Genomic DNA, 14,430 nt, shown 5'->3' with positions numbered 1-14,430 from the left:
AAAAATGATTCGGTCAACAGATGATCCGCCTAAAGCCAGAACAGTTGGTGCCTGAGTGGCATTTTCAAAGAGGGTTAAATGGAAAATTGGTCAATTTGGCAGTTCTTCCAATGACAATTGGAAGGCTCAGGGAAAGATGCACTTTCTAGCAGCCTGTTTACTCCATCTACACTGTTCCAGAGTGTTTGTGTTCACAAGAAAGATATATCCACAACTGCTGCCACACAAGCATTTGCAGATCACCTCTGACCTGCAGTCACAACACACAGACATATATATATCTCATAACACCCTGAGGGTGTGTGGACTTAGAGAAGACGGGGGATGGAAACATATGGGGCGGTCCCGGCTGTGTTTCATTCTGGCAAGAGCTCATTGTGGGAGAGCGCTGGCAGCGTTCCGATCTGGCAAACAAATTAAAGACTTTCACTTTCATTCACTGCACTTCCTGTAAAGTGAATAAACATGTACGCTTTGAGAAATATTCACAAACAAACAGCTTCTCACAAAAGGTGAGTGTCTCCTGGCCATGTATTCAAACAAGCATTTTGCTCATATGTCTGCTAGCATATAAAAAATAACAACATGACCATGTTAACGAGGGACAAACCTTGATTTTCACTATAAAACACAAGGTCAAATTTCAGGACAATTAAATTAATCTACACTGTTATGTTAGTGTGTGTGTGTGTGTGTGTGTGTGTGTGTGTGTGTGTGTGTGTGTGTGTATTAAGATTACTTTGATTAATGTACTGATGACAGTAAGGTGTAGTATCACTGATGTAGTGACAGAGTCTCAGGCAGACTGACTGACACCCTGCAGCTTTCTCCACAGTGAGCCTTTGATAGTCCCACAAAGCACAAATTAAATGTGTGTGTGAAGGAGATGCGATAACACTGCAACCACACTTCTCCCATTTCAGCCATTCTCTTTCCTCTTGTGCAGATTCAGTAAGGAGGAGATAACTGTAAAATCAGCATCTTTGATTTCTCACTCAGCCCATCCACTTCCTCTAGGTGTCCATTAGGGCTCCACACTGTGATTCATTTTCTCGTAAGAAACTTGACTCCTGAAACCCCATCAAACGCACTCACTGAAAGGACACTCTTACCATTCCAAGTTGTCTGTGCATTTCCATTTAAATAAAGGCATCACATTTTATTTCACCCCAGTTACTGTCACAAGTCACAGGAAAATGAATGTACTTCCAGCCAAAAGTAAGGAGAGTTGGGCTCAAACTAAAACAGCAAAGCACCTCCATGTTTCCATGTGCACCTCCAATTATTGTACAGGTGGATCTTACAGCTCTATAATTTCAGAACTGGACCAACTTAATATACACCAACGTGCCACTATCACTGGACAACTGACTGATCACCCAAAATATACCTTTACTTTACTTCCTGTGGTCCTGACAAAATGGGGTCTATATTGAAAAACAGAGTCTACACGGCCCTATGTAATAAGTGGAGATGATAAAATGAAAAATGAATGTAGAATCAAGGCGAGTTTTAATATTTTGACAATTTTTTTTACTATATATAAATTATCTGTGTATATACACTTTTATGAAGCAAACTATGCGGTCAGTTGTAACACTGTTTTACACTAACCTCTCCATGTGTATTCTAGCTACTTTGAATTCTCTAAATTAATTCCATATCCAACACCATATCCACCCAGACTAAATTAATATGATTGAATTCTATGAATTAGACAGAAACACAGTAATCACAAACATTAATGAAAAATATTAATTTTATAGTACAGAAGGTGAATAACCGAGAAACATTTATCCAATATACCCTGTGTTAAGCTGTGCCTCATACTTTCTTACACCGCACACTTACACAATATATCCAGTACTTTGTGGACACCTACAGTTAGTTACAGCAGGTACTTTAAGGTGCATCCATTGAAGACTCAGATCTTCAGTTGTGCCCACCATGCCGTGGAGCCGCTGCACATGCACTTTACCATCCAATACTAGAATGAGTTGGAGAGGTGTTTGTGATCCAGAACTAAACATCCAAAGACAGAACCCGAACTCACTGATGTTCTTGTGGCTGAATACCATCAATTGTTATTATTTAATTGTTCTAATATTTAGCGTACAGCCTTCCCTGAGGAGGAGAAGCTCTTGCTGCAGCAAAGGGGGGTGAATCCTGATTTGAACCCCTGATTTCATACAGTGCACTCTTTACTATAGTCAAAGCTTAGGATAATGGATTAAAAAAAATCAGACTCACCTCTCTCCACTCTTTTGAACCTATGCCCTGTATGTACAACACGACAACTGTGGAAGAGAGAGAGAGAGAGAGAAAGAGAGAGAGAGAGAGAGAGAGAGAGAGAGAGAGAGAGAGAGAGAGAGAGAGAACATGAGATTAGAGGACTCAAGAGTCAATGTGAAATGAAATGCCACAGCAAATTAAGTGCAGTCAAATATCTCCTCTGCGAGATAGATATGACCTTTTCAAACACTCTCTGTCAACACAATTAAGGGAATAAGAGCCAAAGTAGCATCCCACTGATGTGAAATATTTACACAAACTTATAAACATGCATTTTTAAGAAAATGTACAGCATCAATTCATACACATCTGTCCACATCACAAAATAAGTCAGTGTGGGACATTACCAACAAGAGGAAGAGTTTGCAAAAGTCATGTAATAAGAACTGTGACATTCATGGAGTTCAGCCAGGTGAGAAAGTACATGAACTTTTCATCGACTTTTACAGTGTGTATATTTCCCACCCACTTCTGCCCTCAGAGCCTGTTCTCTCTGATATTAATGTCAACATGTGTGAATTAGTGCACAAGCCTGCTGGTGGCATGCCTTCATTATAAAATTAAGGCTCATTACTACATAATCAAGAGAAAGAAATGAAACTTATTTGTTGTCTCATTCCCAAGACTTATTAAGTCATTGCCACATATTATTACGTCATTTACACTGCTTAGCTTAATTATGAACAAATGTCACCTGCAGGTCACTCTGTCTTTGCAGATTTGTATACACAGAATAATAATGTTGCTGCTGTGAAAAACATAATCATATCCAAAATGGTTAAAGAAGAAGGTAAATATTCTTCACATATTTATAGGTCATTTGGGAATGCTTCTATGAATATGTTATATCGATGTATATGTTGTACACCTGTATATAAATATGGCTTTCACTCCCCCAATTTTTCTTATAGGTCACAGGGATCAAGCTGCTGACCTTCTGGTTCCAAGCCTGCTTCTCTAACGATTTGGCCATGGCTCCCCCTGTACCTTCCTGCTGCTCTACATGGACCAATATAAAATACTCTGAAGTACAGAGCTTTAAATTCTCATTGGTTTGTCCATTATTCTACAAGCCCACCCCCTTCCCCTCAGTGATTTCAGCTCTTGTGTGTCTGCCCCCTTTTAGAGTAAACAACTCATTATGAGCTATTTACTCTTTGCCATTCCTCTTTTTTCTAGGAGATAACTGTGGATCACATTATTGTAATAGTATGCTGCAAGTCTGTGACAACTGTGAACAGTGCATTGCTGTAAATTAACAGATCAATTAGCTGTTCTTTTAACAATTAACCATGTCTAAACACCTGTTTCCTAAAAATCCACACATCACTCTTCTATTTTATTATGTTGTGCAACAATGTGATTGGAATTGTCATTCTTCATTCCTACCAAATATCATAAGAACACAAATTCCTGCACCTAGTAACATCAATCAAATCAAATTGTGAGCTGAGTGCATTGCTACATTCTTCTCCTCCCTCTTCCTCGTCTCCTCTACTGCCCTCTCAAAACCTCATCACTATAACTTTACATCAAAGCCAAAAGCAAGGCTGTAGAGAAAGCAATCAGCATAATGCCAGCAGTGTGCACGCCCGAGCAGCCAGGCGTAACACTCCGGCCCCAGCTCTGGCCTCTGAGCTCCCACCTCCTCTTCAAAGCAAATCATAAACAGGACCATGTTAAATGAATAAATACAGAGATGGAGGGAACAGGAGGAAAGAAGTGAAGGAGAAAAGAGAAAAGAGGACGGGTGGTCCGGGGGGATTGTGCTAGTGGCGGATAAGTGATTCCTGTGAGCTTCATACAGAGATAAGGCTGTGTAAGGAGAGTGGTAGAGCGTAACGGGAATACCTCCAGTGTTTAAATAGTGCAGATGGAAATTCATGTACTTAGAGTAAGGTCTACAGTGGATTTAATGCAGAGGAAAATCCAGTACCCATAATAACATTTTCAATTAACCTCTTTCTTTAATACCCAAACCTAGTTAACTTAACACACCCACACACTGTAAGGTCATATTTGCACTCCAAATTCTCATTTTGGTCATTTTGTATTTTCTGTCTTAATCTGAAAATGTCAGCTGCCCTTTGTCGTAAAATTTCATGATGAATACATTTTTTTTTAATTACCTGAAATATAATCTTCTTACCTTAACTTGCCGGGAAAGCTATTCAGATATTTCCTTGTCTTGCAAAGTTAACATTTTGGATCTAGGAGGGGTTTGGCAGACAGTGCTGATATGCTACACCACACCATATTTTATTAAAGATCCAATAATAGTGAGATCAAATCTTTCAAAATTATATGTAAGTACAAAACGGTTCCACTTCTGGTAAAATGTGCCTTTTAAACAAAACTAAATATTGATAATTAACTATGTTTTGAAATCATCTTAGATTCAGAAAGGTCCACTTTTAATCTTCAGAGTAAAGATACATAAAACATGTGTATATTCATGTCACACACACACACACACACACACACACATATCCCTTGAGGCTCTTTCCAGGGAGGCATCTGTTTTTTTTAATAACTCTTATAGCTCCTCTCACTTTTCCACACTGTTGGATTTGTAGCGGATGGAAGGATGGAGAGAGAGCAGAGAGAGATGAAAGAGCAGCACACTCACAGGGTTTCCCCTTTATACTCAGTCTGGTCAGGGTTTGAAGTGCAGGACATCCTCTCTGACCGATCATTATACCCAACCCACACACACACACACACACACACACACACAAAGACTTCAGTTCACACAGATTAGCCTCCAATTCACTGTCAGCATCTCAATCCAAGTATGTGCTGATGTGTGTGTATGAGCACTCACTGCAATATTCTACAGCATTTATAAGCTCTTATGTTTGTGAGCTCAAAGTAAAGACCCTTACTGTGAGAAAGCAGCAGCTCCAAACACCAGCAAGGGGCTAATCTGAAACCAGTTACAGGATGTGTGTGTGTGTGTGTGTGTGTGTGTGTGTGTGTGAGTGTGTGTGTGTTAGTTATCATAGCCTAGCTGAACACTGACGCACGCCAACAGCTTGTTCTTGTATAATAATAATCATAATATTATGACCACCTTTGTTTCTACAGTCACTTTCCATTCTCTCTCACTCCATTGACCATATAGGAGCACTATAAAGTTTTACAGTCTGTGGTCCATCTGTTGTTTGAATACTTTTTTGCTGGATTTCACCCTGTTTTTCAATGGGCAGGACCACCACAGAGCAGGTATGATTTGGCTGGTGAATCATTCTCAAAAACTAGAGAATGAACACAAACTGTGCAGCAACAGAGAAGCTACTGTCTCTGACTTTACATCTACAAGGTGGACAAATGTGTTAGATGTGTCTAACAGAGTAGACAGTGAGTAGACACTGTAATTAAAAACTCCAGTAGCACTGCTGTGTGTGCCTTTGACTATTTGTGGTTACTATTGGTTGCTATTGATACAACAGCAGTATAAAAATAATGGCAAGACAAACAGGAAATATTTAATGAACCCTGATATTTATATAGGGAATTAACATTGATGTGTTTGGTGTATGGTGTATGGAATGAACCCTGATATATCTACACACACCAGACTCCTCACAGACAGTCACCCAGAGCGGGACCCTGTAGCTGTGTGATGGCCACTCTCTCTCCCTCTCTCTTATATATATATGTTTATCACTCTATATTCATTCTATATACAGTACCAGCCAATAGGGCTATTCACTGTATAGAACTGTGCACCAGCCCTAACTCTGCACAGCCCAAGTTGTGGTCTCAAACACATTAAGAACAGTATTGCAGTATTGAGTGATGGAGCTTATATAACTAAACAAATAAAATTGAAGAAACTACTTATAAACACTCCTCTTGTGAGGAAAAAGTTAGGACACCCCTATTATTTAATACGGTTAAAAATGTATAAATTTAGAATCAGATGCACAAAATGAGCTGCCAATTTTAATAGACCATCATTAAAGAGTACATTGGTGGAGGCTGTCTTATTTAAACCTCAGACAAGGAGGAAACCCTTGCTGTCAAAAATCAGGGCAAGACTAAAGTTTGCCAGAAAGCACATAGACAGGACTTCTGGAGCAATGTGCTTTGGACAGATGAATCCAAAGCTGAACTATTTGTGCATAGTAACAGAAGATGACCAGCACAGCATTTGAGCACAAGAAACCCTTTCCAACCATGAAGCAGGGAGGTGAAAATGTCATGGTTTGGGGCTGCTTTGCTGCAGCAGGGGCCTGGCAAGTTCTCCATCATAGAATCTACTATGAATTCTTCATTGTATCAGAGGATGCTTAAGGAAAATGTAAGACTATCTTTCCAAAAACTAAAGCTGAAGTGAATGTGGACCATGCAACATGACCATGAGCCAAACATTCCAGTAAATTCACAAGGAATGGCTCAAAAGTAAGAAATGGAGAGTTCTGGAATGGCCAAATCAGAGCCTACTGAGATGCTATGGGGTGATCTGTGCATTCAAGAAACCCCTCAGACTGGTAGATGGTTATAGGAAACATCTAACTGAGGTTATTTCAGCCAAAGGGGGAAATACCAGCTATTAGGGCATAGGGTGTCCTAACTTTTTCCTCACAAGAAATGTACATTTTTATGTAAATGTAAATTCACAATTCACAACTGCAGAAGTGGTCAGGTAGCAAATAGTTTATTAGTATGAAAAAATTATATTTCTTACAAAAGTGCTTTATTCTATACATTATAATGTCAATAGGACACTTGCTGCTGTACAGTTGATTGGCATGTCCTTTTTGAAGTAAACCAGTCACGACTGGAGCTTCATAGGGGAAATTTGGGTCACGCATAAATAAAAGAAAACCCAAGAGGAGCACAAATCAAGCTGCATTCTACACTGAGCTGCAACTGTACTAGCACACAGTTCACTCAAGTTTCTGAGGGTCAGGTTCTAATGATGCCTTAACACCAAGCTCATGCACAGAGACACCCCGGGAGGCTTTACCCCTTGCCCTTTTGCCCTCAGAGTGCACTAGTTCCCACTTGGTTCTACTGTATATGGCCTTCACCATCATTAATGGCCTCAATCTGGAAATAGAGCTCAGAAGTTGTCTTGTATTCCTCCTGTGGATTTCACTTCAGTCGACTCAAACTGATGACGGAGGCAATCATCACATAATGGAAACTAACACCCTTAGAGCATAGAGAATAGTCCTTATTTATCAAAGTTATGTCAAAACGAGTGCAGTTTTACCGCCCTGAACAATATACGAACTATTAATACTGTGATGCATGATGTGAAAACAAGCAGATGTTTGAGCTTAGCTGATAATTCAACTTACAAGTGCAACATATCATAGGAATCCTGAGGCTCATATGTCAATGGCTGTGCTCATAGGCCATGTTTCAGGTCAAGCATCGCATGCACTGCTCCTCTTATTGACTAGATTATTCTTCTATATTCTATATATATATGTTTATCACTCTATATTCATTCTATATACAGTACCAGTCAATAGGGCTATTCACTGTATAGAACTGTGCACCAGCCCTAACTCTGCACAGCCCAAGACTCAAACACATTAAGAACAGTATTGCAGTATTGAGTGATGGAGCTTATACAACTAAACAAATAAAATTGAAGAAACTACTTATAAACACTCCTCTTGTGAGGAAAAAGCTAGGACACCCCTATTATTTAATACGGTTAAAAATGTATAAATTTAGAATCAGATGCACAAAATGAGCTGCAAATTATTAGACCATCATTAAAGAGTACATTGGTGGAGGTTGTCTTATTTAAACCTCAGACAAGGAGGAAACCCTTGCTGTCAAAAATCAGGGCAAGACTAAAGTTTGCCAGAAAGCACATAGACTAGATTATTCTTTCATTTCATTAAGAGCTCTTTAAGCGCTTATCCAGTTCAGGGTAACGGTGGGTCCAGAGCCTACTTGGAATTACTGGGCACAAGGCAGGAATGGGGAGACACAGGGAGAACACACCAAAGGAGCACAGACAGTGACCCGGAGCAGGGCTCGAACCCAGTAGTGACACTACCTGCTGCTCCACCTTGCCGCCTTGACCAGATTATATGGCATTAATATTATGACAACAGAAGAAGTTGATTCATCCATGATTTTTTGATGATTGTGTAGTGCCCATACTTTCCTAAAATAACTTAAATAGACTTTGTATTATTGCAGTTTAATAAATGTGTTTACTGTTCTAACTGTATTACTTAAGTAATATATAAATGTTGGGAGAATAAAACAAATGCAAATAAAAAACGTAAGCAGCTATTTGTACATTTTCTTTCATCTGTATTATTATGAAAACAATACAACCACACATTTGATGTTTTAACTAATGAATGTTACTGTTTTTACAAAAACTAATGATCATGTACCATGAACAAATTAATATTTTCATCAGCCTTCACAAAAGCTAAATTATGTTTAAAAATTGAAAGACATCTGTTTCAGGTGTCATTTTGTCCCATTAGTTTTGCAAACAAATCTTAAAATGTGTAACAGTACAAAGTGTTCGCTGTTGCATTTTACATTTCAAAATGCACCAGCCATTCTCTATAAGGCACACTTCAGGCTACTGACAGGCCAGCTCAGCACCCCCACTCTTTTTGTCTACATCCATGCGTTTTAAATGCATGCAGAAGGTGGTTTTGCATTGTTTTTTTTAAATATACATGGGGCCCCCTGAGCAGCATATATTGTTGTATACTGTGGTATGTATGGAACTGTGCCGTCGCAGAAGTATTAGTTACCTTTGAAAAATCCACATTTCATGACAAGCCGTTTTGGACTGGCTGTTGGTAAAATTCCGAAAGGTCTGCTCCAGAGCACATGGTGTATGTCTCTTCCAAACAGGACTTAAAATATTGATCAGTTTGACCATAGTACATTTTTTCCACTGTGCACTGGTCTATCCCAGATGCTTTACAGCCCAGATAAGTTCACCTCGATTCTAGACACAGTCAACATAAGGCTTCCTCTGGGTGTAGTGAAGTTTTTACTGCTATTTCTAGATGTGACTATGTATTTTAGTGCTCGAAAAAGGTTTGCCATGGTAATCCTGAGATCATATGGCGATATGGGCTTCAAGTTAATGACGGTTCTTGATGCAGTATCATGTGAAGGAATAGAGATGACGTCTATTCAGGTTAGGCTTTTATGCACTGAAATTTCTCCAGATTTTGTGAAACTTTTGATTATGTGATGCACACTAGACAGTGAAATATCCTAATCGTTTCCTAGGTTTCTTTGAGAAACATTGTTTTTAAACATTTCAATAAAATTATCATTCATCTGTTGGCATAGAGAAGAGCCCCTGCCATTTTTGCTTTTAAAAGACTAGCCTTGTCCTAATGTTGCTTTTGCACTAAATCCTAATTACATTCACCCTCACGTCAAAATGTTTATGTTTTATCACATGACTTGTTCTAAATTTCCATACGATTCTAACCTTTTCTTATTTGGAGTTATATTCTTGAGTGGTATCTTAAGTACAACATGAAACACATTGTAATATGCATACAATATGAATATGGAATAGGAGCAGTATTACTCTTATTATAAATTATATTTATTAAATGATTAACCTGCAGATCCAGCAGTTGTAAATAGTGAAACAACTACACACTTGTACAAATGTAAGTTGGATTGTAGATATATGATAAGGATTAAATTGATAAATATCAAAAGCTCTGTGAGCATATACACATGGATAATGCCAATATCAAGAGTCAAGAGTCCAGAGAGTTTTAATGTAAATTCAGCATATGTACAGGACATACAAAGGATTGAAATTACGTTACACTCCTCTCCAAGATGCAGTAACATTTAACAAAAAAGTGATTAAATTCAACTAAGCTAAGTATATAAATATATGAAAGTGAACAAACAGAAGACAAGAAGACATACATGAGACAATGGGACACTGACTGAAGACAATAACCTGATTTGGAGGTAGGATAATAGATGTACAAGGCAGTGTAAACAATAGTGCAAAAAATTGTAATAGAAGGAGGTAGGATACTGAATGTACAGGGCAGAGTAGACAATAGTGCAAGATTATTGTAATAGGAGGAGTTAGGATGCTGGATGTACAAGGCAGAGTAGACAATAGTGCAAGATAATTGTATAACAACAATTTAACCAATATAAACAGAACCACTGTCAACAGTAGTGCAAATACAGGGATATGAAGCCTGGAGGCTGGTTAAAGTGATTGATAACTGCCGGATTTTCAAAGTCACAGTTGGGTAGTGTCTGTGGGGGGCAGAAGTGAGGGGGGGTGGGGGGTGGAGCAGGGAGAGAGATCAGCATTCTCACAGCCTGATGGAAGGAGCTATCCCCTCAGTCTGCTGGTACTAGCCCTGAGACTACGCAGTCTCTGCCCTAATGGCAGCAGGCTGAAGATGCTGTGTAGCGGGTGGGTGGGATCACCTGTCAAGCAGAGGGCTTTTCGTAGGAGACGGGAGCTGTATAAGTCCTGAAGGCAGGGGAGATAGGTACCAATGATCTTCTCAGCAGTTCTCACAATATACTGGAGGGTTCTGCAGCAGGATTCTGTGCAGGCCCCATACCATGCAGTGAAACAGCTAGTCAGGATACTCTCGATGGCCCCACTGTAGAAGGTGATCATGATGGGGTGGGAGCTCTTGCTCTTCTTAGCTTGCGGAGAAAGTAGAACCGTTGGTGAGCCTTCTTGGCCAGTGATGCTATGTTGATGGTCCAGGAGAGGTCCCCTGTGATGTGCACACCCAGGAACTTGGTGCTGCTCACCCTCTCCACAGCAGCCCCGTTGATGGATAGAGGGGCATGTTGTGTGTGGGTTCTCCTGAAGTCCACAACAATCTCCTTGGTCTTCTCAGTGTTCAGACAGAGATTGTTGTGTTTGCACCAAGAGGCCAGCCGGCTCACCTCGCTCCTGTAGTGTGACTCATCGTTGTTGCTGATGAGGCCTACCGCAGTCATGTCATCCACAAACTTGATGAAGAAGTTGGAGGTGTGTGATGGAGAGCAGTCGTGGGTTAGCAGAGTGAACAGAAGGGGGCTCAGCACACATCCTTGGGGATGGTGCTGGACGAGTTACTGCCAAACCATATTGCCTGTGGTCTTCCAGTCAGGAAGTCAAGCAGCCAGTTGCACATTTATGTGTTCAGTCCCAGTCTGTCCAGTTTCTGAATAAGCTGTTGGGGGATGATTGTGTTGAATGCAGAACTGAAATCAATAAAAACTCAAACTGGTAGGGGTCCAAGGAGGGGGGTAGGGAAGACCTGATGTGTTGCATGACTAGCCGCTTGAAGCACTTCATGAGGATGGAGGTAAGTGCAACCGGGCGGTAGTCGTTGAAACAGGAGGGTGATGACTTCTTTGAGACAGGGATTATAGTGGTGGCTTTGAAGCATACAGGGACCACAGCCTGATTCAGTGAGGTGTTCAAGATGTCAGAATACACCTCTGCAAGTTCACCGGCGCAGTCCTTCAGCACACGACCAGGTATGTTGTCAGGTCCAGGAGCTTTCAGAGCGTTGATCCTGCTGAATACATTCCTCACCTTGTCTGAGGACAGTGTGAGCACCTGGTCTCCAGAACGGGGGGTGGATTTATGTGCCGGGGTGTGGTTTAGTGCCTCAAACCGAGCGAAGAACCCATTGAGGTTGTTCAGCAGAGAAGAGGTGCTGTCACAGGTCTGTGGTGGGGGTTTGTAATCCGTAATGGACTGAATTCCCTGCCACAGGCTCAGAGTGTCTCTGCTGTCGCTAAAGCGTTGGGCTATCCTCTTGGAGTGCTGCCTTTTTGCCTTTCTGATGCCACGGGACAGGTTGGCCCTAGCTGTCTTCAGGCCTGCTTGGTCTCCAGCTTTTAAGGCAGCATTTCTAACCTTCAGCAACTTTTGGACCTCACCTGTCAGCCATGGCTTCTGATTGGCACGAATGGTGATGGTCTTGAGGACAGTTACATCATCAATGCACTTGGTGATGTAAGCAGAGACAGTTTCTGTGTACTCCTGAATATCTGTGGAGTTGTTGTAAGTAGCAGCCACTTTAAACACATTCCAGTGTGTGGTGCTAAAACAGTCCTAAAGTGCCTCTGATGAGCCATCCGGCCACACCCGTACCTGGTTTAGAACTGACTTTAACCAGTGTTCTGAAAGCTGGCATTAACATAATAGTGAGGTGATCAGAGGTGCCAAGGTGGGGGAGGGGCAGGGCTTTGTAAGCTCCTCTCCGTGTGGTGAAGACCTGGTCCAGAGTGTTGTTGCCCCGTGTTGGAAAGTCCATGTGTTTATAATATCTGGCTTATAACTTGCCAAACATCACTGCAGTTAAACAGACCTTTTCCCTTAACTTCAGCATGCTACTCAAACCTCACACATCTTAATTAAGATAAAAAAATTCTAGTTACACTCAACTTCCATTATTCTTCAAAATAACATTACATATTCATTACAAAGTCAACAGTCCTCTTTAAAAGCTCAATGTTCTGCATCAACATTAGGTATCAACATCAGTGCATCAGTTGTGGCTTGCAGTTTAAATTTTGAGCAGCATTTTGCAGAGAGCAAGAAAGTTGGGACCAAGAAAACAGCTGTCAGAAGACTTTAGAAAAAAAAACAACAAACTTTTTCAGAGTTTTTGTGATACAAGGAGCTTCATGGTCTTTAACACAATCCAGTAATGGAGGAAATGTGGACACATGAAGACTCTAGAAAGAAGTCAAAAATGAAGAAAAAAGTTGTTGAAAAGACTTCTAAGACATTTGTGTCAGAGCACTGCAAATATCTGGAAAATTGCTTAGAGATATATGAAATAAAATTCCACATCTCCAGACTGAAGTCCGGTCGACACAGGTCTGGTTTGTTTGGGAACACACGGGAAGCCATTGTTTACTTATAGACAAAATGCTCAGACTTGAATTGTGTTAAAGAGCACATGAAAAAACAGGTGGATTTGGAACAATATAATGAGATCTGATGGGGCCATTTTCTTGATATTTGCCAGACCACCTGTCAGGCTGGCCTAGAAGAGGTAAGAGACTCCTAATGTTGAAACGTGCATGCACGAGTAGGAACAAGTAGGAGTAGTTCAGCCATATTTCACAGAGAGAACTTAAGGTGGCGCTGCTACACTGTCTGTTGTTAGCTCAGCCATATTTCACATTCCAGTTCGGGAACTAAATATGGAACCATTTGGCAGTGACCAAATGTCCTCTTTTCCCTGGACAAGTACTCTTTTTGGGACCCAAAAATGTATCCAGCAGGGATTTCTAAATAGCCAAAAATGTCTGGGATTTTGCTGTCTGCAGGCTTTCATCCATCCCATTTCTTTCCATAAGGCCTAAATCATTTCAACATTTTTGAAAAGTGAGCAGAAGGCACAAAGGTTTAAGTGTTCAAGGGGTCAGAGATTTGAGAGCTGAATTGGGATGCTGCTTCAATGCTCCACCATCCACCGCAGTGAGCAGCTCAGTGTTTTACTGGAGCCTTGAAACAGAAATGTGTTGAACGTTGTTGAGGTAATATTTATCATAGTCTCTTCTTTATGTTTGGAGAATGTTTCTGTGACTCAGCCTTTTGTTTTCTACTATATATTTAACAAACAGAAAGTCATCTTGTCTGTCCCTATAAGGACATGAATACACGGATACATCTCACCGTTACTGACTTTCTGACTTTTAGCTTTACACGAAAACGGACAAAATTTTTAGATGATTAAAGCCAGAACACCACAGCAAGGTGTTACTCGAAATGAACGACGCTGTTCATTTGTTAAAGCGCCATTTTATCAGTCGGACCCTTAAAGAAATGTAAGTCAGTAATAAATAGCTAAAAACCGTATTCCAAAAAAGTTGGGACACTAAACAAATTGTGAATAAAAACTGAATGCAATGATGTGGAGATGCCAACCTCTAATACTTTATTCAGAATAAAACACAAATCACAGATCAAAAGTTTAAACTGAGAGAATGTATCATTTAAGGGAAAAATATGTTGTTTCAAAATTTCATGGCGTCAACAAATCCCAAAAAAGTTGGGACAAGGCCATTTTTTAACACTGTGTAGCATCCCCCCTTCTTCTTACAACACCGAACAGACGTCTGGGGACAGAGGAGACCAGTTCCTCAAGTTTAGAAATAGGAATGCTC

At 40.4% G+C, this 14,430-nt stretch overlaps 1 protein-coding gene across 1 annotated transcript in view; it reads right to left on the bottom strand.

Annotated features, from left to right (window-relative positions):
* LOC136691801 (copine-9-like) overlaps positions 1–14,430 on the bottom strand; it is a 127,329-nt gene that overhangs the window by 91,689 nt on the left and 21,210 nt on the right. The window contains exon 3 of the mRNA XM_066664615.1: positions 2,251–2,297. Coding sequence (XP_066520712.1) covers positions 2,251–2,297 — 47 coding nt within the window. The remainder of the gene's footprint in view (positions 1–2,250; positions 2,298–14,430) is intronic.

Source organism: Hoplias malabaricus, chromosome 3 (genome assembly GCF_029633855.1).
Source record: "Hoplias malabaricus isolate fHopMal1 chromosome 3, fHopMal1.hap1, whole genome shotgun sequence".
Classification (NCBI taxonomy): Eukaryota; Metazoa; Chordata; class Actinopteri; order Characiformes; family Erythrinidae; genus Hoplias; species Hoplias malabaricus.
Note: the sequence above shows the minus strand (reverse complement) of the source record. Positions and strands in the feature narration are given on the sequence as shown.